This window comes from Zingiber officinale, chromosome 6B, assembly GCF_018446385.1.
Source record: "Zingiber officinale cultivar Zhangliang chromosome 6B, Zo_v1.1, whole genome shotgun sequence".
Classification (NCBI taxonomy): Eukaryota; Viridiplantae; Streptophyta; class Magnoliopsida; order Zingiberales; family Zingiberaceae; genus Zingiber; species Zingiber officinale.
In genome coordinates, this window is record NC_055996.1 from 111,794,661 (window position 1) to 111,820,181 (window position 25,521).

Here is a 25,521-nt window from a genome sequence, read left to right on the forward strand (position 1 = left end):
CAATATTCCCCTCTTCAATCGAGTGATCACTGCATGATCGAAAATAGGGTCAACTTATTGTTTCTTCAAGCGAGCAATCTATGACTATATAAGGGTCATTTCTTCTTGGGTTGTGGTCAAGATCTCCTGGGAAGGGGCCGCAACTAGTCGAGACTCCAGTTCAGCTACTTAGGACAACAGTTCTCGTCGATCCTACTAGATGTTAGGATATCGTTTGCCAAGCACCATTAATTATAACATGTGTTTGGTCCCATATAGCAAAAGATCCTCTACCAAGACCTGAATGGGCATGCCCTTAGTTGCTTCCTCAACATTATCCATCGAATGGGCATCTGACCATAAATAGTGAGATCTAGCTTATGCTTCCCCTGGATTTATTCTTGGGATGCTTCTAGGGCAATCAGGATGTCATCATCACCTGAAAAATCTGCCTAGTTATTTATAAAACTTGGGCCCGAAGGAGGTTGTGTACGGGAATCCCCCAACTATGTAAGGGACATAGGAGCTAAGGCCGAGTGATACCTTGATCCGGCTGGCACGCTCGATCTTTTAACGGGTGTGGGAATAAACAGTCTTGGGGAGCTGACAGGAGCTAGCAATGGGGCAGACAAACCTGAATAGTTGGAAGAAGTTCCTGTCCAGTGTCACCTTTTCCTAGTGAACCTAAGAGGTTTTCCCAACTCCTTGGATGGAGTCAATTCCACAGTCACCAATCACATAGCTGGGGGTAGTCTTGGCTCCCAGAATAAGGGCAATCTTTAGTCGTCGCTTGGGGGATGATCTTCGTTAGAGCTACGATCGAGGTCGGGGTGCCTTGTCCTTGGACATCGCCTCATCTGAGGTGAGATTGACAATTGCCACCTCGCGTGCCTCCAACTCTACCTCGGTGAACTTAACCACCTTGTTCATAGATGCCTTCATTATAATGGTAGCTACAAAAAATGATATACCTTCAGTTAGATGCCAAGATTTGGAGGATGAAAAATCTTAGCAAATGAAGCTATAAGGGGAGCTAGGATGGGGCTCAAGTCAAACATATGTAGCAATCCCTCCTCGAATAGAGGTTGGTCTCAAACTTCAAGTCCCTCCTCGAGTAGAGGTTGGTCTCAAACTTCAAGTCCTTTAACTTCTATGATGCACTGAAATAGTCCCGTTCTAGTTGGCAATTTTTCAAGGCAGGAGGCATGGGTAAGTCGCGTTGCCACCGGGTCGACCAGGACACTATACTCGAGGGTTTGATGAAGGAAAATTGGGGGTTCCACCCTTTGCATGATGGTGGGAGGCTCTTGATTAGGTTGAGCCCAGTTTGGGTTGAGAAGAAGAATACTTCATCTTTCATATTATTCAGGTAAAAGAAGAAATGGAAGATGCGAGGGGAGAGAGGAAGGCAATACAAGCGGGATTACTACACCAGTTAAGAATTAAGATGAGAAAGGAGTCAGGGCCAAGTTACGATAATGGAATACGAAAATACTGCGATACTTCAATCAAAAAACATTGGAATAGGGAAACACTGTTGGTGCAACATCCCTCAGGTCAAGGTTGACCTGGTTGACTAAGCTGACTCTTGGTTTGAGTTTAGATGTTTGACAATAAGATGTTAATTGAAGAAGAGTCAAGTAGGTCAAGGTTGACCGAATACTTGACTGGGAAGTCCTAACTGGGATGTTAGGCAGAAGGAAAACCCTAGTGAGTGAAGCTAGGTGAAAGTCCTGGTGAGTGAAGCCAGGTGAAAGTCCTAGTGAGTGAAGCTAGGCAGATGGAAAACCCTAGTGAGTGAAGCTAGGTGAAAGTCCTGGTGAGTGAAGCCAGGCAAGGGAAAATCCAGATGGATCAAGGATGATCGGACATCTGGTATTGGGAAGTCCAAGTAGGTCAAAGGATTGACTGGATACTTGGCACGAGGAAATACAGATAGGTCAAAGGGATTGACCAGACATCTGAATAGAAAAGTCCAAGTAGGTCAAGGGAGTGACCAGATACTTGGCATGACGAGAAAAGTCCAAGTGGGTCAAAGGAATTGACCGGACACTTGGTGAGGCCTGGCAGGTCAAGGAGTGACCGGATGCTAGGCATGATGTACCAACAGTCAAGGATGACCGGATGTTGGTTTGAAGTCTTGGAACTTGGTTTTGGGCAAAAACGAAGTGCTGGATCGTCGATTCAGGAGCCGGATCGATCGCTGGATCGATCCGGGAGTTTCAAAACGAAGGTTTGGATCGATCCGTGGATCGATTCAGATGTCCCAATCGATCGGTGGATCGATTGGGACTTGGTAAGCGCCGGATCGATCCGTGGATCGATCCAGCGTTTTCCAGAGAAGCGCCGGATCGATCCGTGGATCGATCCAAAGCCTCCCCGATCGATTGGGAACATTTGAATCGATCGGGTTCCGACCGTTGGCGTCGATTTAAGCTGCAGGCGTGCGATGGCTGCGATACATCTTCACCGATTCACTCCAGATCTCTCGCCAACTCCTCCACAGCGCTCTCAAAGATCAGATCGCCAGTTCTTGAAGGATCTTGGAAGCTTTCCAAGTCAAGAGGCGGATCAAAGGCAAGAAGAGAAGCTAGGGTTAGGGTTTTCTGTACTCAATGTAAGCTTTGCGCTTGTATTTTGTTTCCCTTTCCTTTCTTCTTGTACTGAGAGTCTTGTAGGGCTTCTCCGCCCTCGGTAGTTACCGAAAAGGAGTGTTTTCATAGTGGAGGGTGCGTGTGTGGGTGGATCCTTGGACTAGTCACCTCTTGTGAGGTGGATACCAAGTAAACCAACCTTGTTAGCGTTGTGTGATTTGTTTCTTTGTATTTTCCGCTGCACATCTTAGAAGAAACAAGCAACGCCGAGCAACGAGCACGCGACGAGCTATTCACCCCCCCTCTAGCTACTTTTGGTCCTAACAAGTGGTATCAGAGCGAGGCCGCTCTTCACCGGAATCATCGCCGGAAGGGTCAAGCATATCAAGAAAAGCTAGAGGGTGAAGAAGTTGGAGCAAATTCTTCAAGTTCAAGACTTTATCAAGCTCAACTTCAAGATGCAATTCCAAGATGGGCTTGGATTTGACACAAGGATGGCTCCACCATACACTTCTACAAGTTTCGATTCTTGGAAATCAAGAATCGAATATTTTCTTATGATGGAGATAGAGCAATGGTTTGCTCTAATGGAAGGCTTCAAGGCTCCAAGAAATTCAAAGGGCAAAGTTCTAAAGAAAAGCAAATGGAGCCCGGAGCAAGTCCAAAGGTGCGAGGCCAATGACAAAGTGACCAAGCTTTTGGTCAATTTATTGCCAAGCACAATCCTTTGCAAAATTGGAGAGTTTGAAGATGCAAAGGAGCTATGGAGCAAATTGACCAAGCTTCATGAAGAGATCCCCTCCACTGTACAAGATCATGAAGAATCCAGAGAGGGTGACTCTTTGGAGCAAGACCAAGAGGAGGACTCCGAGGTTGAGAGATGCTCAACCTCCGAAGAAGAGGAAATCCAAGAAGCTTCATCCTCAAGGGAATGCAACGAAGGGAACAAGGAGGGAGCATACTCCTTGTTTCATGTTCAAGATGATGAAGCCTCCACCTCTAGGATTGAGGGGGAGCAATCCTTGGTGACGCCGGATCAAGAAGAAGGAGAAGCTTCTACATCCGGGTCAAGTGAAGAAGAAGAAGATGGTGCCACCTCCGAAATTCAAGAAATAGCAAATGGAGGAGCAAGTGCCATCCCTACACAAGAAGGTATAAATGTTTCAATTAAAAATAAAAATCATATAATATGTTTTGAGTGTAGGGAAAGTGGGCACTACAAGAGCAAGTGTCCCAACTTGGCCAAGAAGAAGGACCAAGTGGCACAAAAAGGCAAGGAGAAGCCCAAGGAGATCATCCCCGGAACAAAAAGGAGCAAGGAGCACATTGTGTGTTTTTCTTGCAACCAAAAAGGGCATTACCGAAGTCAATGCCCCAAGGGGAAGAAGATGGTCAAGGCTCAAGGAGGCATTAGTCAAGGGGGAGCCTCCAAGGTAAAGAAGAAGGTAACATTTATTGAGCCTACCCCTTTACATTATGGTAAAAAGCATGATAGTTCTAACTTTTATCATTTTAATGCGATTTACCATAAGAATAGGAAGCATGAGGGCTTTAAGGAAAAGCATGTGGCCCTACATGCCAAAACTACTACACCTAAGGCTAGGAATGTAGGTAAAAGTATAGGCAAGAACTCTAAGGATTGTAGCTATAAGGCTAGAAACAAAAATGCTCATGGACTAAATGGAAAATCAAAAACTAAGGACTTAGTGATGGAAAATCAAGTCTTGAGGTCAAGACTTGATAAAATGGAAAAGACCCTAAAAAGGATGGAAAATATCCTATTAGGGCAAAATGAGCATAACCTAGGTTTAGGGGTACAAAAGTCATCCAATGGCCATAGAGGTTTGGGATATAAACCAAAGGCTAAGAAGGATGTGCCCTCTTACCATAGAGTTCCATATAGTTATGGAACAAACCCTAGGTCTAGTGGTCAAGCCAAAAAAACTAGGGAAGTCATCCCTAAGAGTATTTTTGCAATAAATGTGACTAAGGCTTCTAAGAAGTCTAAGAAAGTCACAAACAAGGTCACAAGAGAGGCTATCCCTAGAGTTGACCTAGAAAGTGTGACCAAGGCCTCCAAGAAGCCAAACAAGGTCACTAGAAAGGTATCTAGGGAAGTTATCCCTAGTGAGTACCTAGAGCATCCAAGGAGCACCAATAGGTGTTGGGTTCCTAGGAGCATTTTCTCTACCCCATAAATGGGTTAGAGAGTGTCAACTCCGATTAGAAGGGTAGTTAACCCAACTTTGAGGAAATTGACACTCAAGAAGCATTTTCAAGGTTTTTGTTAACCTTTGAAAATGAAATGGAATTATTATTTACTCCTTGAAAGAGTAAAATGTGCCTAATGGTGGAAAATTGATTTTATCTTAAAAAGGCATAAATTGGGAAAACCTAGAGAAATACCAAGTTGGGATCTTGGTAGAAATTTTAAGGCACTCCGGGCCTTGATTTAAGTGCTACTCTTGTGGAGAAATGAAATATGCCAACATTTGAGGATATGCTTAATTTCGACTGGCATAAATTAATCAAGGGAATTAGAAATGCCAATTTAGGTTTTGGTATTTTCTTGAAGCACTTTAGGGCAATCTAGGTTTAAGTTGTAAGTTTAGCTAAGGTTTTAAGGATACTTAGATAGTTAATCTAGGTATATTTTATTTATGCTAAATCTTGCCATGATTGTTTGCCCATCATATGTCATGACATCATGTCTATTTTTGCATTCATGTTTTATTATGCAAAATCCAAAAATACCATGTCATGACATTCATACATCATGTAGTTATAGGAATCTTTCTTTTGAAAGTTATTTTATTTTGATGTATGCCATAACATTATCATGCATTAGGTTATTTCCTTGTAATTAAGGACAAATGGCATTTAACAACAATTATTGACAAGTGACATCCTAGGTGGATGTCTAATATCTCTAGAATGCCTAGATAGATATGCATGATTCCTAAATTAGGGTAAAACCAAAATCTCACATCTCACAAGGACTATAAGGTGACTTGTACGTGTTTTAGTGTACATTAGATACAAGTGAGATGTTAGGAAGATGAACAAAACTCAAGATGTTGATTTAGTGCATTCTTTTGAGTTTTAGGTTCATCAAAACACATAGTTATGTGTTTTCCCATCATTGGGAAAGCTAATGTACAAGTCATGTGCATTATGCCCAAGGAACATGATGGGATATTGGTTTTGAAAATGTTTTTAAAATGTTTTTGGAAAACCTTGGTGAAGACTATCTTTTGATAGTAATCACCATTGAATAGTTAGACACAAACTTGAAGAAAACACTAAAGTTTTTGTAAGTTTTCAAGTTTGTGTCAATCTTTGAAAATATTATGTATTTTCATAGAAAACTATTTTTCCATGATTAAGTATGCCCTAAATAATGTCTACACGAAATTTCATGATTTTTGGATTTTTGTAGAATTCTCTAGGGGTTTCTGAAGTTGACTGAAATGGAATTTCAGCAACTATCGAGTTCGATCGATCCATGGATCGATTGGAGTGCCTGAATCGATCCGTGGATCGATTCAGAAGGCAACTCTTGCGAACAGAAGCTCGCTGGATCGATCAGCCGATCGATCCATACATCCTGAATCGATCAGTGGATCGATTCAAATAGGTTGAATCGATTGGAACCCAACTCCAATCGATCCAGGATGCTGATTTTGGCTGGGAAGGCCTGATTTCAGCAGTCTAAACCTATTTTAGTCTAGGTAACCATTCCAAACCCCTAAAAATACATTTGTATACATAAAACGGGTGTTTTCATGTAAAAACAAGGATGGATTAGTTAAGGAAGGCTAAGTTGAAGTTTAGGTTGAGGTTTGTTTCAAATTTTGAATATTTGAACCTCAAAACTTCTAAATTTGGGTTTCCTAAAGGTTTAGGGATTCCAAGTCATTGTTGGTGCAATGACAGAAGTTACCACCATGTCTTTAGGGGGAGGGACTCTTTAAAGACATGAAAAATTATCTTTTCATGAACCTAGGAAGGTAGTTAACCTTCTTTAAAGAAAATGCTCATGAATGAGCTTTTGAACTTGAAATGGGGAGTGGATATCCTCATTATTTCAAGTGGGAACTCACGTGGTTAGAAAATGCTCAAGGTTGAGTATTTGTCTATAATGAGGGAGAAGTTACGGATAAATGAAGGGTATGGGAACTTCTTTATCGTGTTGATCACAACGAGTGATGTTGTGAACAACGATGAGCAACTCTTCAGGGGGAGAGTCTTTCAACAATGGATTTGTTGAAGTATACCCGAAATTGAGGCATGGGTTGATGTGTGCCTAAAGATGGGTTGAGTGTGCCCTACAGGGGAGTTTGATGTGTGCCAATAGGGGGAGAATGAAAAGACTAGTGAAAGGGAGTAAGTTAGGCTTTCATTATCTAAGAGGGAGTTTGCCCTCTTAGGGGGAGAATGAAGAGCTTAACTTATGCTTTCATTACCTAGTGGCATGAAGAATGAGGCTATGGGATTAGCCTAACTTACATGTGGTATTGTAAGTGTTATTGTGGTATTGTCAAACATCAAAAAGGGGGAGATTGTTGGTGCAACATCCCTCAGGTCAAGGTTGACCTGGTTGACCAAGCTGAGTCTTGGTTTGAGTTTAGATGTTTGACAATAAGATGTTAATTGAAGAAGAGTCAAGTAGGTCAAGGTTGACCGAATACTTGACTGGGAAGTCCTAACTGGGATGTTAGGCAGAAGGAAAATCCTGGTGAGTGAAGCCAGGTGAAAGACCTAGTGAGTGAAGCTAGGCAGATGGAAAACCCTAGTGAGTGAAGCTAGGTGAAAGTCCTAGTGAGTGAAGCTAGGCAGATGGAAAACCTAGTGAGTGAAGGTAGGCAGAGAGAAAATCCTGGTGAGTGAAGCCAGGTGAAAGACCTAGTGAGTGAAGCTAGGCAGATGGAAAACCCTAGTGAGTGAAGCTAGGTGAAAGTCCTGGTGAGTGAAGCCAGGCAAGGGAAAATCCAGATGGATCAAGGATGATCGGACATCTGGTGTTGGGAAGTCCAAGTAGGTCAAAGGATTGACTGGATACTTGGCACGAGGAAATACAGATAGGTCAAAGGGATTGACCAGACATCTGAATAGAAAAGTCCAAGTAGGTCAAGGGAGTGACCAGATACTTGGCATGACGAGAAAAGTCCAAGTGGGTCAAAGGAATTGACCGGACACTGGGAAGTCCTGGCAGGTCAAGGGAGTGACCAGATGCTAGGCATGATGTACCAACAGGTCAAGGATGACCGGATGTTGGTTTGGAAGTCTTGGAACTTGGTTTTGGGCAAAATTGTCGGATCGATCGTGGATCGATTCAGAGCCGGATCGATCGGGATCGATCAGAGCTGATCGATCGCTGGATCGATCCGAGATTCCCAGAAACTCGGATCGATCCGTGGATCGATCAGATGTCCCAATCGATCGCTGGATCGATTGGGAGGAAGCGCGATAAGCGCCGGATCGATCCGTGGATCGATCCGCCGAAATCAGAAGCTCGGATCGATCCGTGGATCGATCCAAAGCCTCCCGATCGATTGGGAACATTTGAATCGATCGGGTTCCGACCGTTGGGTCGCTGCAGGCGTGCGATGGCTGCGATACATCTTCACCGATTCACTCTGATCTCTCGCCAACTCCTCCACAGGGCTCACAAAGATCAACCAGTTCTTGAAGGATCTTGGAAGCTTTCAAGTCAAGAGGCGGATCAAAGGCAAGAAGAGAAGCTAGGGTTAGGATTTTCAGTTGTAAGCTTTAAGCTTGTATTTTGTTTCCTTTCCTTTCTTCTTGTCTTGAGAGTCTTGTAGGGCTTTCCCAGTTACCGAAAAGGAGTGTTTTCATAGTGGAGGGTGCGTGCGTGGGTGGATCCTTGGACTAGTCACCTCTTGTGAGGTGGATACCAAGTAAACCAACCTTGTTAGCGTTATGTGATTTGTTTCTTTGTATTTTCCGCTGCACATCTTAGAAGAAACAAGCAACGCCGAGCAACGAGCACGCGACGAGCTATTCACCCCCCCCCCCTCTAGCTACTTTTGGTCCTAACAAACACAACTTACTCAATATATAACTTTGAAAAAAGGTCATGAAACCAAGAGGAGAACGGTTTAGTCGGTCATGACCATTCGAGAGTCCTAACAAATGGTCAATCGGTATCTCGTAGGTGGTCCTTAATCAATTTAAATACGACAAGTTAGCATCCATGTTAACTCATCGATGGTTCGTTCGACGATGTTCCCAGGCCATATCAACACCATTTCGAACCTACTCGCATTTAGCAATTGACTAACTTGGCCTGTTGGATGTGGTGGTAGAGTAGACGAAGTAAACTAAAAAGGTTTCGGCAATTTACCAAAGGGCGCACTTGAAAATCTGAATTTACCAAAAGGCGTACACTACTTTGGTATTTACCAAAGAGCACACTTTTTTAAAACCATTTCCTAATTTACCCTCATGATAATTTGACTTTTCTATTGTTTTTCTTTTCTTCATTATATTTCTCTCACTTCTCTCTCTCCTCTGTCGGCAGAATATAGGAATAACATTAGTCAATCTTTAATCACATTTTAATACATTTGAAGAAGCCAAAATAAATAATGGACATCATATTTGGACTCCTTACAATTTTAGAAATCCACAGGAACTGAAAGGGTGCAATGGTCAAAACCCACTGATGGACCTAGAGAGCTCCGATTACACCCATTTCAGTTTCTATGGATTTCAAAAATTGCAAGGAGTTCAAATATGATGTCAATTATTTATTTTAGCTTTTTATAAATGTTAACAAGTAAAATTAAAGAATCGACATAAAAGCCCACGTTGGACCTGATATGGAATCATATCAGGCCCAACGTGGGCCTGATATCATTCCATATCAGGCCCACGTTAGGCTTGATTTGAGTCTATATCAGGCCCAATGTGGGTTTTTTTGCCGATTCTTTGCTTTTTGTTTGTTAACATATATAAAAAGCCAAAATAAATAATGAACACCATATTTGAACTCCTTGTAATTTTAGAAATCCATAGAAACTGAAATGGGTGCAATCGGAGCTCTCTAGGTCCATCAGTGGGTTTTGACCGAAACCCACTAATCGATCTAGAAAGCTCCGATTGCACCCATTTCAATTTCTATAAATTTCTAAAATTACAAGGAGTGAAAATATGGTGTCCATTATTATTTTTGGCACTCCTAATGATAGACCAGAGGTTTTGAAAAATCCTAAATCTCTCTTTATTTCTTTTTATTTTTTTATTTTTTGTTGTTACTAGGCCTAATATATCTCATATCAGGCCCACATTGGGCCTGATATGAGGAGATATCAGGCCCAACGTGGGCATGATATCTCTTCATATCAAGCCTAAAAAAAAAGGAAAAAAAAAAAGAGAGATTTAGGGTTTTTCAAAACCTCTGGTCTACCACTAGGAGTGCCAAAAATAATAATGGACACCATATTTTCACTAGGTCTTTATTTTTTTTTATTTTTTTTTTAATTTTTTTATTTTTTGTTGTTACTACTAGGCCTGATATCTCCCATATCAGGCCCACATTGGGCCTGATATGGGGAGATATCAGGCTCACATTGGGCTTGATATGAAGAGAACGTGGGCATGATATCTCTTCATATCAGGCCCAACGTGGGCATGATATCTCTTCATATCAGGCCTAAACAAAAAAAAAAAAAAGAGATTAAGGGTTTTTCAAAACCTCTGGTCCACCACTAGGAGTGCCAAAAATAACAATGGACACCATATTTTCACTCCTTGTAATTTTATAAATTCATAGAAACTGAAATGGGTGCAATCGGAGCTTTCTAGATCGATCAGTGGGTTTCGGTCAAAATCCATCGATGGACCCAGAGACCTCTGAACTCACGTGGATTTCTAAAATCGCAAGGAGTTCAAATATGGTGTCCATTATTTATTTTGATTTTATAGATGTTAGCAAAATCAAAGAATCGAAAAGCGCATTGGGCTGATATGACTCAATCGGGCCCAACGTGGGCCCGATATGATTTTTCACGTTGGGCCCGATATGATTCCATATCGGCCCAAAGTGGGCTTTCGATTTTTTTATTTTGCTTGTTAACATCTATAAAAAACTAAAATAAATAATGTACACCATATTTGAACTCCTTGTAATTTTAGAAATCCATAGAAACTGAAATGAGTGCAATCGGAGCTCTCTAGGTCCATCAGTGGGTTTTGACCGAAACCCACTGATCGACCTAGAAAGCTCCGATTGCACCCATTTCAGTTTCTGTGGATTTCTAAAATTACAAGGAGTCCAAATATGATGTCCATTATTTATTTTGGCTTCTTCAAATGTATTAAAATGTGATTAAAGATTGACTAATGCTATTCCTATATTCTGCCGACAGAGGAGAGAGAGAGAAGTGAGAGAAATATAATGAAGAAAAGAAAAACAATAGAAAAAGTCAAATTATCATGAGGGTAAAATAGGAAATGCTTTTAAAAAAGTGCGCTCTTTGATAAATATCAAAGTAGTGTACGCCTTTTGATAAATTCAGATTTTCAAGTGCGCCTTTTGATAAATTATCGAAAAGGTTTTAATGGATTAAATGACTTAGTCATATACTCTTTCCCTATGAGTTATATATGGTCTCTGGTAGATCCTCCAATATCAAATTAGACATATGAAGTTTAAGATTTAATCGCGATGTATAATAGAAGATTTTCCTCTCAATGAATAATGGATTCGAGAATACTAACTGGCAAAATGAATCTTCACGTATGCTTCTTTTATTTAAAATTTTTATACGATCGAATAAATTAAGAGAGCTGAAAACTTAGATACGCCATGCTAATTAAAAAAATAAAAAAATTACAATTGATGGGAAATGATTCAAAAGAATCTTAAAAAAAATGTGGGCATTCTTTAAGGATGGATAAAAAAAATTAGTCTAACCTTGTCGAAAGTTCCAATGCCACACATATATTCTATGCTCTGAATAAGTTTATACTTTTAGTCGACCAGGCCTCCTATAAATAAATAGTGTCCACGGAAGCAGAGTCCATCTTTTTAATAATAAATCGTCTTTAATGATTAAAAAATCCTTTTTAATTTTTACCCTTTTAATACGACCTTTTTAACCTTCCAACAATCGAACACCAGACAGCATCTTCGTACTCAAAAATTTGATTTGTGGCTGTTCCACCGAGGCGCAACTCACCTCGCTGTCGCCGCTACGCATTCATTACGCAAAATAATAATAATAAATAAATACATAGATAAATATAAAAAATATATTACCTCCCGGTGAATGTTAATTCGTCGGTGATCTCGAACATCAGTCTCGTTAGAAGCTTCAAGGAATCGTCCGCTTTATCCTCAGACCTCAGTTATTTTGGGCCGGTGGAGGCGGAGCGTCCGATACCGGCACCTCACTTCTCTCCAGATGGCGGTGGTCGCGGAGAACTTGTTGAAGTCCGGCGAGGTCTCCGCCATGATCCGCCAAGGTTTCATCTCCTCGCCTCGCCTGTCCCCGGCCTCCTCTCCTCCGCCGAAACTTCCGGCAACTGTTTCTGGATCCTCCGAGGCATCCGCCTTCCCCTCTCCCCTGCGTCCTTCGTTTCCGGCCCCAAGGACCACCACACTCTTCGAGATGATGGCCCAGGAGGGCGCCCCGCTCCGGCCCCCTATGCGGACGCAGCAACACGACCTGCAAGAGAGGATAGCGGCGGTCCTCGCTAGTAAGGGCCCCAGCGACTTGAAGCTCTCGGTAAGCTCCAGCAACGGGATGCGAATCCGAATGGCTGCGCACCGGCGGGTGTTGACGGCCCGCAGCCGTTTCTTTGCGGAGAAGCTAGCAGGGATATGTGGCAGAACGAGTAGCCGACCGGTCGTCGTGGAGATCTGTGAGTGCGACGATGCGGAAGTCTACGTGGAGGCGGTGGGGCTCATGTACTCCGACGATCTGAGGCGGATGCTGGCCGGAGAGGATGTCGAAAAGGTTCTTGGCTTGCTCCAGGTAAGTTTGGGAAACTTAATTTTATGCTCTGTTATTGTAAAATCTATAGCTTATTAGATTGAGATTAATTTGTAAGAATTCAAGCCGGTGCCCTCTTTTTCTTTTTTAGTTTGCGATCAACCAGTTTCTAAACGATATCAGATCTTTTGAAATTTAAGAAAACAAAACCTAATGAATTGGAAATTGGTATATTAGCTTAAACTAAATGCAAGGAGCCAAGGATTCTTTCTTTTCTCCATCCCTTCTGTTAAGTCTCCATCTTGGTTGCTGTAGATGAACAAAATGTATCGTTTTCCAGTAAAATAAAAATCACAATTCCATAATGTGACGTTCAATATATTATTCTTCATGGTGCAATTTGCCATTTGTCTTTTGTTGAAAGTACTATTTGTGAGCCAAGTAGTACCTATTCAGGTTTTTATCCCACCACCATGTCTGTCGCTCTGTGCTCACTTACAGATTCATCTAGAACTCTGTTGTATAGCAACATGATTGAGGGTTGAGTAGCATGTCATTGTTTTACTCCACATTACCTGGGTTTTCACAACAGCTAGTAGGTTTATCCATTTATACTTCTATGATAACCTTGATAACGGGTAAGTTGACTAGGGTCAATAGTATTGGATGGGATTCCTAAATTGTTTTGTCTTGGCAAGGATGGTTGTGTTGAATTTCATAGATGTATGGTCTTAGAGAGGTTAGTCCTGCATATGAAATTCAGAATTTAGGGTCATGGCTTCGACTTTCCATTAAACTAACGACATGAAGCAACTCATTTTGATTCTTTTTTACTTCTTGCAATTTAAATGGTGATGAAATGTGTAAACTGGGATGCACTATAGTCATAGTTGCTAAATAATGTGTGATTACCATTTGAAACTGTCATCATTAGCTGCCAATACTTAATATAAAATGGTTGGGTCAGAAAGGTACCAAGAGGGTTGTTAAGTGAAGACATTGGCTAGTCAGTGATGACAAACAAGCATTGAGAAGTAAGCTGGAAAAACTGAAAGGCAAATGTGAGATATGAGTGAATAGTCAGTCGGTCAAGGCATTAGATTAAGGATTTTGGTAGGAAAGATAAAAAAAAAACTTGTTTGTCCAGTGTACCTTGACTAACGAAGGAAACGTTGTTGCTCATACAAACATTAATTTAAATGAATAAAGATTTGACATAGGCCTGCTTTTCTAATGTAGAATATACATCTCATATATGGAGTTTTTTTTCCCCTCCAGTTAGTTGGAATGTTCTTACTCACTACAAAGAAAACAAATAGAAATAGTTAGAAAAGGTTTCTTTTCAAAAAGAAAAAAAAAATCAAGTAGAAAGAAAAAATATATTATTTTGTATTTTGTTTATCAAAACTAGAAAATGATATGAGACATATAATGTAAACACTTGATGGTTATAACTTTCAGGTGGTGATTCTTGTAATACATGTAATTTGTTATTTTCAAATATCAATTGAAGTAGTGTATCAATGGAATAATTTGTAACCTATTTCTACATAAGTGTTGAGATTATATTGACACAACAGGTTACAATATCAAAACTGTTTTGTTCCCGTCGAAGACCTAAACTCTGGCACAATTTTTAAACGTGCTTACGCTGTAACATCCTCTAGTTGATCCATGTAAATATTATGTTTAAATGATTATTTAGGAATGCATTTTTTTTATATTTGATGAATTTGAAGCTTTGTAGAAAGCCAATGCTAAGAACAATCTAATAGAAATGATTCTAGCTAATAGAGAACAAATATTAAAGGTCATTCTTTCTTTTTAGTTTACCCATTAGTTACCAATCTATCTCTGTATTTTTCAATACTATCGTTCATGATCTTTTCCATGTGAATAGCCACTTGTAAACAATTGGCTTACACTGTGACAGTAACTCAAATTTTGTTATTCAAAACATTCCTTCATTGTTAATAGCTTCTTTTTAAAGAAGAACATTATGAGATGACATAACCTCCTTAAAAGTGATGGGATTGAATTATATGACCATAGCAATTGAAATTTATGAAGCAATTTTTTCATTGTTTTTTCCCACCAAAAGCATTTACCATCTGTACTGGATATGTTAGGTAGTCCCAGTTGATTATTCCTATGTTTTGTTTTTTTTTTTTGAAATTTCTTCCAAGTTTCAAGATTCCGTCTGTTACTTTTGTCATCAAGCTAGATTCCAGCTGTGTGAACTTGTCCCTTGCTATAGAGGTAAATCCTATCTTATCAAAGTCACATCCTTTGATCCAATAATTTTTCTATTCAACCATTAGGCTTAATACCTTGCTGTTTTCAAACATCAGCACCTTGTTGTCCCTTTCTTTTTAGTATTAGGATCTTCTTTGGTGGGATTATCCATCCTCTTCAATGCATAGGATATCACTCGAGTCCTTGAATTTTTTTTTTCTTATGTTTTATCCTTAAAAATCCTTTCAAGAAAGTGATAACACAGAAATCCTCAAACTGCAGTGCAATGCTCCAATAGGTTTAGATGAGTTAACCCATGAACTTTGCAGATTACCAACATAGTTTCACATGTGGCTTCACCAGAGTTCCACTTTATAAGACATTTCTTTGTAGATGTCGAAATATATAAATGTCTTCATCTCCTTTCAAAAGATAGATGCAGGACTAAAGTTCTATGTTAGCCTTCTTCTCTGCGCCTTTGTTATCATTTGCAGAGTTTTTTTTGTTTTAAAAACTCCAAAAGTTTCTGAAATTTACATTTTAAGATGTTGGGCATAAAAAGCAATGCAGAAATACAACTCTAGTATTTGGAGATCTGGTTCTATTTTGGAATGATAAAATCTAAAACATATATTTACTTCTGTTTTTCTCTCCTCTCAGATTGTATCAAATTTGATTTCTGATGTTTGACTGTAATAGTAGAAGTAGATTTTTTTTGCAACAAGTATAAAACTTACATAACAGAAGGAAAAAATGCCGGAATTTGTTGCAGGTATCTGTGGATATAAAATTTGACGAGGGAATTTCTGCCTGTCTTGACTATTTGGAAGCCATTCCTTGGTCTGAGTATGAGGAAGAGAAGGTAACATCTATTATTGGCAAGCTACACATTCAGCAGTTAAGTGAGCCAGTCAGAGAAATCCTTCAGAGAGTCTCAGTTGAACCATCTAGTTTTGCAAACGCTGATTCCATATTTTTAGGGATATTTGATGGCATTCTACAATCCAAGGATAAGAAAGCTCGACGAGATATGAAAACCTTAATTTCTAGCTTGCTTAAGGAGGATGTAAACCACAGCAATGCACAATATAACAAGCTTGATGTCTCCAAGGAATCCCTGTACTACTTGTGCCATAAATGCCTTGATCATCTTATGCAGTTGTTTTCCGAGGCTGCAAACGTTGAATGTCTGGGTGATCGAGCTTCCTTGATGAACGAGGTTGCTCGAGAAGCTGACAATGTGCAGTGGCTTGTTGACATCCTAATAAACAAGAGAATCGCAGATGAATTTGTGGTTCTCTGGGGAGACCAAAGAGAGCTTTCTACTTGCCATTCCAAGATACCATGCATGTACAGATTTGAGATCAGCAGGATCACTGCTCAACTGTTTGTTGCATTAGGAAGAGGACAGATTTTGGTATCTAAAAATGCAAAAATATCTCTTTTGAGGACATGGCTGGAAGCTCTATATGATGATTTTGGTTGGATGAAAAGAGCTTGTAGGGAGTTTGATAAAAAGATGGTAGAAGATGGACTATGTGCCACAATCTTAACATTGCCCATGGTGGAACAACAATCAATCTTATTAAGATGGTCTGATTGTTTTTTGAGTAATGGTGACAATTGTCCCAACATGCAGAGGGCCTTTGAGGTTTGGTGGAGGAGAGCCTTTGTGCGACAATACACAGGTGATCCAAATAACTTGCAGTTGCAGAATGTTGTCTCTGATGATCATACATGAAGGTCTGTTATGAGTTGCCCTATTGAATGTAGATATTCATTGTTCTAGTCGTGCACATAGAATTGTCTTCCATTTTGCTCTCATCAGTCATTCTTTCACCTTTATGATTTCTCATACACGACCACTCATAGAAACATATATAGAATGGAAAAGCATGGTTTCACTCAGCTGGGTTAACTCAGAACGAAAGACAAATAATTAGTGAGGAATCCCCTTTTCTTTGTCACCTAGACTGAATCTTCAATTTGCAATGTCCGTGCCTTTGAAATGTTTACAGTGGAATTTCTACTTGAAATGGTTTGTTTATTTTTAATATAGATGTAACTCGGATAACATGATAGTCGCCCGCATGGTCATGGGGTGGTGTTCGTGAAACAAATTTTCCCTTTTTTATTTCAACCTATCATTTATTGACTTCCAACGTATATATAATATTGAATTAAAACAAAATTAAATGTGAGTATGAATTATTGTGGGTAGGGACAAATACTAAAGAGACGCAGCAATAACAGCAGCTTGCAGCAGCCACAGTGCACGGAACTTAACTGCTCCGGTGCCTTTTTAATATTTATTACCTGCCTTCCTACGGTCTCTAATCTAATACAGTTTGTTTTATTGGACCACGTACATAAATCTATAAAAAAAACTCATTTATGTTTCAAAATAATTAAATTACGTATTTATTTATGATTTTATCGTGTTATGGAATAGTTAAATTAATTTGGTTTTTAAATTTTTAATCGATTATTGAAACGTCGAATTTTTAATTAAATCCGTCTAATGAATTTTGAAATAAGTAGAATTAATTTTTTTTATTTTTAAATCAAAATTGATTTTAGATTAAATCGATTAATAGACCAAATGACTCAGATTAATACGAAACATAATTCTTATCTATTCGTTTATCTCTCTTGATTATATCTATGTCCTCAAATGTCAATTTGACATTTGGTACATTAGTCGATTTTGTTCAAAATTAGCTGATGGACTGAAACATATTCTTTATATGTTCGTCTACCTCTCCTAATTATATCCATGTCCTTACACTTAAATTTGACCCAATATATTGAGAGCAATAATTTTTTGAACACGAATATGTTTAAAAAATTTAATTCATGTTCAAAAAAATATTGTTCTCAATATATTGGGTCAAATTGAAGTTTGAGGGCATGGATATAATCAGGAGAGGTAGACGAACATATAAAAACAACTTGTTTCATGTCAATCCAAGGTCATTTGGTCCATCAGCCGAGTTTGCCCAAAATTGGCTGATAAACTAAATGACCTCGGATTGACATGAAACACATTCTTATATGTTTGCCTACCTCTCCTGATTATATCCATACCTTCAAATATCAATTTGACCTAATATATTAAGAGCAATGATTTTTTTAACACGAATTAATTTTTTAAATATATTCATGTTCAACAAATCATTATTCTCAATATATTGGGTCAAATTTAAATTTGAGGGCATCAATATAATTAGGAGAACTAGCCGAATGTATAGGATATAATTTCATGTCAATCCGAGGTCATTTGATTCATCGCCCGATTTTGAACAAGAATTAAATTTTTAAAAAATATATATATATATATATATATATATATATATATATTGCTCTCAATATATTGGGTTAAATTGATATTTGAGAATATGGATATAATCAGGAGAACTAGTCAAATACATAGAATCTAGTTTCTTGTCAATCTGATGCAGACCAAATGACCTCAGATTGACATGAAACAAGTTTTTATATATTCGTCTACCTCTTCTTATTATATTCATACTCTCAAATTTCAATTTGACCCAATATATTGAAAACAATATTTTTTTTAACACGAATTAAAGTTTTCAAATATATTCATGTTCTAAAAATTATTACTTTTAATATATTGGGTTAAATTGAAGTTTGAGGGTATGGATATAATAAGGAGAGGTAGACGAACATATAAGAACATGTTTCATGTCAATCCGAGATCATTTGGTCCATCAGCCAGTTTTGGGCACAATCGACTAATAGACCAAATGACCTCGGATTGACATGAAACTAGATTCTACATGTTCTACTATCCTGATTATATACATGTCCTCAAATATTAATTTAACCTAATATATTGAGAGCAATAATTTTTTAAAATAAAAAATATTTAAAAAATTTAATTCGTGTTTAAAATCGACCGATGGATCAAATAACCTATGATTGACATGAAACTAGATCCTATATATTCGACTAGTTCTCCTGATTATATTCATGCCCTCAAATTTCAAGGCACAATCTATTGAGAACAATGATTTTTTTAACACGAATTGAATTTTCAAATATATTTGTGTTCAACAAATAACTGCTCTCAATATATTAGATTAAATTGAAGTTTGAGGACATGGATATAATCAGGAGAAGTTGACGAACATATAAAAACTTGTTTCATGTCAATCTGAGGTCATTTGGTCCATCAGCTCATTTTGGGCAAAATCGGCCGATGAACCAAATGACCTCGGATTGATATAAAACAAGTTTTTATATGTTCGTCTACCTCTCCTAATTATATCCATGCCCTCAAATATCAATTTGACTTAATATATTGAGAGCAATAATTTTTTGAACACGGATTAAATTTTTCAAACATATTCATGTTCAATAAATTATTACTATCAATATATTGAGTTAAATTGACGTTTGAAAGCATGAATATAATCAAGAGAGGTAGAAGAACACATAGTAATTAGTTTCATGTCAATCTGAGATCATTTGGTACATCATCTGATTTTAGGTAAAATCGGTTGATGTACCAAACGTAAAATTGATATTTGAGGGCATGGATATAATCAAAAGAGATAGACGAACACATAGTAACTAATTTCATATCAATCCGAGATTATTTGGTCTATCAATCGATTTAATTTAAAATTAATTTTGATTTTAAAAAAATAAAAAAATAAATCAGTTCTATTGATTCATTTGACTTATTTAATTAAAAATGTGACGTTTTCATAACCAAATCCATTCGACTGTTCATAACACCAGTCAATTAACAAGAATAAAATCAGTATCTCTATTTTAAAATTTCCCTATATGAAATAGGTATTTTATAAATTTATATACGTGGTTTTACTGAATCTAATTTATACTATTTAGCAGGAATGGTGAGTCCTAATTCTAAAGCTTAAGGGCAACACCAATTGCCCTCATCTCTCCAATATTCTTTATCAAACAAGTCGATGCCAAAATAATAATACTAATTTTAAGCTTATTTATATTTATTTTATTAATTTTGGTTTCATAATTTTAATTTAATGTTTTATTTTATTATTGAGAATCATATAATTAATTTTGATATTTTTATGATATAAGATTATTTCCTATGTTAATTTTCAATACTTTATGCATAATTAGCATTTATAATTTAGTGATAATTTATGAAAATGATATGTATAATAGATTATCTTATTATAAAACAAAATGTTAATGGTTTATTACATATAGATACCATGCAGCTTGGAACAAAAACATATAGGATTTGATTGTATTAATTATACAATTGATGTCCATAAACACATGGTAAGCTCTAATTTGACATTTATTTTAAACTTTTGAACACTCATAACTAATCACTAATTAGTGATGGCTCGGAGAGTTTTAGTTAATATTGCATGATTCATTTATACTAGCGCATGCGTAGTCCATTAGCAGAAAGTTTTAAACGGGGCTGAAAATATTGTCCCTCTTTTTGGATTGTCATTTCTTTGAATCCTTTCAGATACGATGCAGACTTCTCATAGCTTGATTGAAGCCTGTAAGCTCAGGCTCTCATTCATTTACTATAAGATGATGCAATTCACAGCTGCCAAAATGAGATTAGAAGTGTATTGCGGATGGAAGAGAAAGTTTAAGAAAAGTCTGGACTTTGTCACTCTTCCATAGAAAATATATAAAATCAAGCAACAAATATTTCAAGGATATGTATCCACACAAAATTCAAACACACGAAATGAAGATTTATTAGATCATGTAAATATACTCAAAATGCAGGTAATAATTACATGATCAGATGATAGAAAAACATTATATAACTATGCACTCTGTGGTTTAAAACGTCATGATCAGTTACATCTTTCTTAAATTATCTAACCTTGCTTGTAGATCATCATCTATTCCATTATCTCCAAGCCCGACTGCTTCAACTTGAGCAACCTTGTTAACGACCTCGGGTTTGGCCACGATGGTTGATGGTGCTTTGACAAGCTGTAACAAAAGAAGCCAAGAGAGTTAGAACAGTTAGCCGGCCCTTACACCGCGAGCAAAATCAAAGCTTTGATGAAACTGCAAGGTCAGAAACATGTAAATGTTCACCTCTGCATTAACGTCTATGCCAATTTCATCAAGGACCTGATTCACTAATTCTTCTGTTTCTTCCTCTTCCGCATCTCCTTCCAAGGCATCATCTATAGCATCACCCATTACCTCACTAACCATTTCCATCTTCTCATTTTGCATTTCAAACTCTTGCATTATCTTCTGCAACGCTGGAAGATTCATCTGCCTATTCATCTGCGCCATGGCCTTTGTAACACCTTTCATAGCCTCACCCATTGCTTGGGTTGATTTCAGTGTCTACAAGCAATTATTTAAGATAGCGATCATGATTCTCATAATGAAGGCAACAAATTGCAAACATACTAAGTTAATTAACATTGACTAAAAAATACAATATTCAGTAAGAAGACAATTAAACCAGTCAAAATAATGATATCAGTAAGAAGACAATTAAATTTCTCATCATGACAATACAGTTCTAATGCAAATATATAATTTTCTTGGAGATCTATATGACGAATTTCTCTTTCATAAATTTTTTAATGGCAAAAATAACTCTTTTCTTAATTGTCTTCCTAGCAACTTAACAGTTGGTCTTTTTCCTTAGTATATAAGTTCAAGTTTTTCGACTCTGCTCTTGGATTGACTTCGATTATTTCCCATATATTAAGTGACAATTTCCCAACTTTTGTACTTTTTTTTTTGTCCTTGTGTTTCTGTGTCAACTTAAGATATCTGTAGTTAATCAAAGAACAACAAACACATGTACTCTGCTGCATGCTCTCCCAAGTCCCTGTTATCCGAATGGAGACATATAATTTATCTTTTAGGCTGAATTTCTTAACAATGAACTACCTAGAGGAAAGCAAGTTTTTACACAATGAATGAAAACTTAATGCAGTGAGATGAGGAATTGAAAACCTTGGCACTTCTAAGAACAGTCTTACCAGACAATGCACAAGCCACTGTTCATTTCTTTAAATTATTTAGCAAATGCTGTCTAGTGAATTCTACAGTTAAAAGAACCAATAGCTTCTATGGTTAGAAGGGTTAACTCAATTAGAAGGAAGATAAAAAGAACAAAGATGGAAACAAGAAAAATTATATCAATTAATATAATTTGTTAAATAAATATATTAGTCATTTTTAATGTTTTATATCAATTAACTATTATTTTTAATATTTTATTAATATTGACTACATACTGTATATATGCTATGCAGTGGGTCAGCAACGCAAAAGCAACTTTCAAAATCTTAAAATCAAGTAAAACATAAGAGGAGTGGAGGTAGCTACAATAAATTGTGATGAACCAGAGGAGTTTTCTGAGTTGTTTGTAAAGTTGGATATTCCACAGAAATCTGATAATAACAATCGTGGAGGTAGTCCTGACAATGATTTGATGGATGGTTTGTGGGACAATACATCCTCCTCCACGACCTCATCCAACAACAAAACCATAGCTTCAAATGGAAAGAAAAGGTGACATGTTGGAGTAGCATGTAGGGCTCATGCTAAACCATTAGATAAGGAGTGTATAGTCAAATCAATAAGCAATTGTGAGCGGACAGTATTGCATTAATCATTTAGGCCATATAAGAATTTGTTCACCTAAAATCCTTCAAGTCGACTTCAACATATTAGGATCAATGGAAATAAGATGATATATAGATAATTTATCCCATTTGCTTGGAAAGTGGTGAAGTATTCCTTGAGCAACCATCAATTTTGACACTTATCCTACGTATTCTAAACATTACTAGTGATACAAGCTTGTATAAAGTTTAATGAGCAGAGAAGTTTCATGCGGCCAATCCCAAATAGTTAGAACAAGCACAACTTCTGATGAAGATGATGACGATGACGACGATGATGAAGAAATTTGGAAGATAACATATAAGATGAAAAAGTGGTAATACTTTCAACATTGTGCATGCAACAATTCATACTCATGCCATTGATGCCAGAAAAAAATTATAGCAAAGAGTATTATTATTATTATTTTGATTGTCTGGTATGTTGTATACTGTCATTTCCACTTCAACTGCATGAAGGTCCAAAATTCTTGGGGTGCTTCAGTCTTAAATCAAAACAGCATACTATGTTCATCATTGGATACATACCAGAGATTCATCAATCATAGAAAAAATATTAATTCCCTTACATAGGGTTCAATGAAAGCGTAAATTCACACAAATCAGGTCAAAGTAGTGGTAGAATGACAGCTTGATGATGATAACCTGAAATTTAAACTCTTCATAAAGCTCAAGAAAACCAGCAGCGAACAAAACGACAACATACTGTTACACGATTTATTTCAATCAACAACAGCATGAGCTCAAACTTTAATTTACCTATGCCATATAGACTAGGATAAGGCCAGGAAATAAATTCAATTTATCAATAAGTACAAGGTCCAAAAACATGTGAATCAGACAGACAATCAATGTGGAGAGCATCTGAATAAGAAAACTCATCAAAATAATGAATGTGTCATTTCTCATTTTGAAGATAACATAACCATTAAAATACCTGAATCCTAAGTGATACACCTTGTAGTTGTGACTTGAGGGCATAAAATTTTGTAATCTGATGTCTTGTTCTGATAAGATCTTTTGCCATGACTTTTACAGCTGCCTGCAGTGAAGTATACCTCTAATGAGCAAGAAACAATGCACACCATATTATTTTATGGACCTTAACAAAAGATAAGTCGACCTGGACAAACTGAAACCAACATAGTGAAGAAGTACCGCCTACATGAGTGAAAAGAAATGCACCACTTGAAGAATGTAATATTACTAATCTAAGACAATAATAAATTTTAAAGGTAAATTACAATTGCAATGAAATAAGGCATGTTATTATTGTGCTTCTTCAAACATAGATATTGGAGGAAACTGTGCACTTCACATCGAACTGAAAATTTGAAGGAAAACATTGAAATAATGCCATGTCAGCTAGGAGTGATTGTGTGGTATATTGCAAATGTGACAAGTTTCGTTCCAATGGGCCAGAGAAATATGCATCCTAAGGGCCTCAATATCATGAAAGTTGGCATCGGGATTTTATCAAGATATTACTAAGGAGTGAAGAGCTAAAGATCTATTAACATGGCAAAAATATGTAACACCAGATAAACAAAGATGTCAGAGTGACTGGATTGTTAAGTAAATGGTACTGCCAAACATAGCCAACCAGCTTATGTATTTACCTTCATGGTTAATGTAAAAAAAAGAGTTAAACAGAGAAATGTGAAATACTCATTTGAATCTTGTGAAATTCTGAGCCATTTCTGAATTTTTCACTCATTTGGTATCACGATTTATGGAAGGAACTTCATCTATAATCTAAATATAAAACAAAATACTTAAAATTCAATGCTAAGTTAAGATGAATGAAAGGAAAAACTCTCGAGATGATCACATGAGACAGCTGTCAGAATCAAAAGGCATCATATGCTCTAAATTTTGAATCTGTTGCATTAGAAGACCTAGGACCCAGTAAAAAGTTATACCATTTGTCCTTGCTTGACAGTTTTCCTAATTTCAGCAATAAGTTTTTTCTCTTGAGCTTGAAGACCTTGCCTTTCCCTCTCTATATCCCTGATTGATTTATCCAGCATCCTCTTGTTCTCCCGCAGCAGTTCTGATTTCAAAGAAGCAATGAATCTTCACATAATGTTACAGATGCATAGCAACGCAATCAACTCAGACTACCAAAATAGGTAATTGAACTATCATAGACGTAACAAGATTCCATTGTGATAAATGACGATTCAAGAAAATTAAATGAATAACTCCACCAGTAAGAGGTGTGCTATAATGGAGGAGAGAGAACAGAACAATCACCAGCTGGGGTTTTCTTCTTGCCAAAGATGAAACTCATTTTTTTGAATTAGCTCTGAATCTCTTCAACCGATGTCGGATCGAATTGGATCGATCAAACTGGCGGAAGAACAGCCCGATCGAAAGAGAAAATTGGTCGACAAGGACTGAATCGTCTTCTTGCTCTCGATCGTCGATCCCTTTTATTTTTCTCAATAGCTTTTTAAGTCGATTAGATCTTTTAACGCGTCGAGAGGAGCATAATCTTCCTTCTGTTTTTTTTTTTTTTTTTTGCTCCACCTAAAACGCGCATACAGAAGCGTAAAAAGTAAAGTCCTGTACGCGTTTACTTGGCGGATGGTTAGCGACTTAGCGTTGCGTATAAGTCAAATAACTCTTACGTATTAAATTATTTTTAAGATAGCCAAACTAAATTTTCACTTAACTTTTACAGTTATTCTCAAAAATTACAAAGATTTAAATATATTAAATTTGTAGAAATTACTAAATATATCCGACTTGTGAAATTTGTCCACCATATCTATATTTAATTTGTCTCATATAATATTTCGATAATGAGTAATTATGTCGTTAGTCTTGCACCGCTAGTTGGCATGGGCAATTGTGCGAGAACTTCATTAAAAATATAACTAATTTTCAGTTGCAATCCACCTTTTCCTTCGAAGTCAGGTAATAACATGTCAACGGGTATATTCCCGCCAATTAAAATTAATGTCTATTCCAAAGATTTCACATCGCAAATTAATTACATACAACATATGCAAAAACACTTGGCTATCGTGTACACTGAGATGCAATGATTGAAACAAACATATTAATCAAGAAAAAAAAAGGGGGGAATAA

At 37.2% G+C, this 25,521-nt stretch overlaps 2 protein-coding genes across 2 annotated transcripts; one reads left to right on the top strand and one right to left on the bottom strand.

Annotated features, from left to right (window-relative positions):
• The first annotated feature begins 11,870 nt into the window (after nt 1–11,870).
• LOC121988937 (BTB/POZ domain-containing protein At5g60050-like) lies at nt 11,871–16,799 on the top strand. The gene is made up of 2 exons (XM_042542669.1): nt 11,871–12,577; nt 15,543–16,799. The coding sequence occupies exons 1-2, from the start codon at nt 12,005–12,007 to the stop codon at nt 16,509–16,511; spliced, it is 1,542 nt and encodes a 513-aa protein (XP_042398603.1). The 5' UTR covers nt 11,871–12,004; the 3' UTR covers nt 16,512–16,799.
• Nucleotides 16,800–20,477: 3,678 nt separating this feature from the next.
• Nucleotides 20,478–24,905, bottom strand: LOC121988938 (vacuolar protein sorting-associated protein 2 homolog 1-like). Its single transcript, XM_042542670.1, has 5 exons — nt 24,682–24,905; nt 24,348–24,478; nt 23,363–23,467; nt 20,867–21,127; nt 20,478–20,758 (listed from the first exon to the last, which is right to left on the bottom strand). The coding sequence occupies exons 1-5, from the start codon at nt 24,716–24,718 to the stop codon at nt 20,621–20,623; spliced, it is 672 nt and encodes a 223-aa protein (XP_042398604.1). The 5' UTR covers nt 24,719–24,905; the 3' UTR covers nt 20,478–20,620.
• Nucleotides 24,906–25,521: the final 616 nt, after the last annotated feature.

What these genes read in the sequence shown, in the direction of transcription:
- LOC121988937 (XM_042542669.1), top strand. Translation starts at nt 12,005, where the DNA reads ATGGCGGTGGTCGCGGAGAACTTGTTGAAGTCCGGCGAGGTCTCCGCC. An exon ending in AGGTTCTTGGCTTGCTCCAG is followed by an intron (nt 12,578 to 15,542) that starts GTAAGTTTGGGA and finishes AATTTGTTGCAG; the next exon opens with GTATCTGTGGATATAAAATT.
- LOC121988938 (XM_042542670.1), bottom strand. Translation starts at nt 24,718, where the DNA reads ATGAGTTTCATCTTTGGCAAGAAGAAAACCCCAGCTG. An exon ending in GTGTATCACTTAGGATTCAG is followed by an intron (nt 21,128 to 23,362) that starts GTATTTTAATGG and finishes AATTGCTTGTAG; the next exon opens with ACACTGAAATCAACCCAAGC. An exon ending in GCATAGACGTTAATGCAGAG is followed by an intron (nt 20,759 to 20,866) that starts GTGAACATTTAC and finishes CTTTTGTTACAG; the next exon opens with CTTGTCAAAGCACCATCAAC.